Genomic DNA, 1077 nt, shown 5'->3' with positions numbered 1-1077 from the left:
GGTATATATATATATATACATCACAAATTCATTGTTCAAAAATTTGGCTCTTAATTACCTCTTGATTTTAAAAATTGGTGACAGCATTCTGAGGTTGGCTATTTTTTTGGCTCCAACTGTTTATGAGCCAGAACATTCCCTGATCAGTTGATTACTTCTGTAACATTAATTTGATCACAGTTTCAATTAATCAGATATTTTATGCGACATTAATCAATGTCACTCTTACAGATACTCATAGATAATTGATTACATCACCCAACAATACTGATGCAGTGCCATATCTGATATTTGATAGCTTTTTAATAGAAGGTATTGGCCTATTCTAATATGTTCTATATCAGTCCAGCAGCAGATATATTTATTCATGATACCTATTTTAAGTATTTAGCACATGCACCAGCTGTCACACTACACAGTGTACGAGTATCAGAGGTGCCATTCAAATTTCAATGATGAGGTCTTTAAAAAGTTTATTTAATAAATGAAAAATAAACATAAAAGTTACAACTGAATTAAAAAAAATACATACACATATCCTTCTACCTTCTAAGACAAAAATATTTCCAGTGAATCCATGCAAAGCAAACAGTAATTCGTGAAACATTTTTATAGTTCCTAATCACTAATTATGAAATCGCAATATAAATTATTATTGTTTAGTCGTACCCAGAGCCACCTTACGACGATTTAAGCGCGTAAAATAGAACGCTACCTACAAAACACTGTGTCCTATTATGACTACATCTTAATTTTCTTATTATTTATTCATATTTTTAAGTTTAGTAAAGAAATAACAAATAACTTTGTCCGTAATGTTACCCTGGAGTCCCTTATTTTTACCTTTCGCTTGTTACTGTAAATTATATAGTACTGTGCGGTTTCATTAATTTATGGAGTTTAATATCTGCTAACATAAAAAAAAAAGAGGTACCTGTTGGTTCATCTAGAGAAGGGGTCACCTAACTTTTTTCACAGCTGGCCAGATAACTGAGAGAATGACGAGCGCGGGTCGCATAACCATTTTGTTCAATACAATACGGCCCGGCATGGCCAGGTGGTTAAGGCACTCGACTC

General features: G+C 32.9%; 1 protein-coding gene across 4 annotated transcripts in view; it reads right to left on the bottom strand.

Moving 5' to 3' along the window:
* The window catches only part of LOC106467840 (gamma-tubulin complex component 4-like), a 136392-nt gene extending 135731 nt beyond the window's left edge, over positions 1 to 661 (bottom strand). For 2 of the 4 annotated variants that reach the window (XM_022396041.1, XM_022396042.1), the window contains exon 1: positions 533 to 660. In XM_022396041.1, the coding sequence (XP_022251749.1) occupies positions 533 to 607 (75 nt within the window). In that variant the 5' untranslated portion in view covers positions 608 to 660. Of the gene's footprint in view, positions 1 to 58; positions 158 to 532 lie in introns of all 4 variants that reach the window. The other 2 variants (XM_022396043.1, XM_022396040.1) reach the window with 2 other exon arrangements.
* Positions 662 to 1077: the final 416 nt, after the last annotated feature.

This window comes from Limulus polyphemus, unplaced genomic scaffold (genome assembly GCF_000517525.1).
Source record: "Limulus polyphemus unplaced genomic scaffold, Limulus_polyphemus-2.1.2 Scaffold2762, whole genome shotgun sequence".
Classification (NCBI taxonomy): domain Eukaryota; kingdom Metazoa; phylum Arthropoda; class Merostomata; order Xiphosura; family Limulidae; genus Limulus; species Limulus polyphemus.
This window is presented reverse-complemented; position numbering and strand designations above follow the sequence as displayed.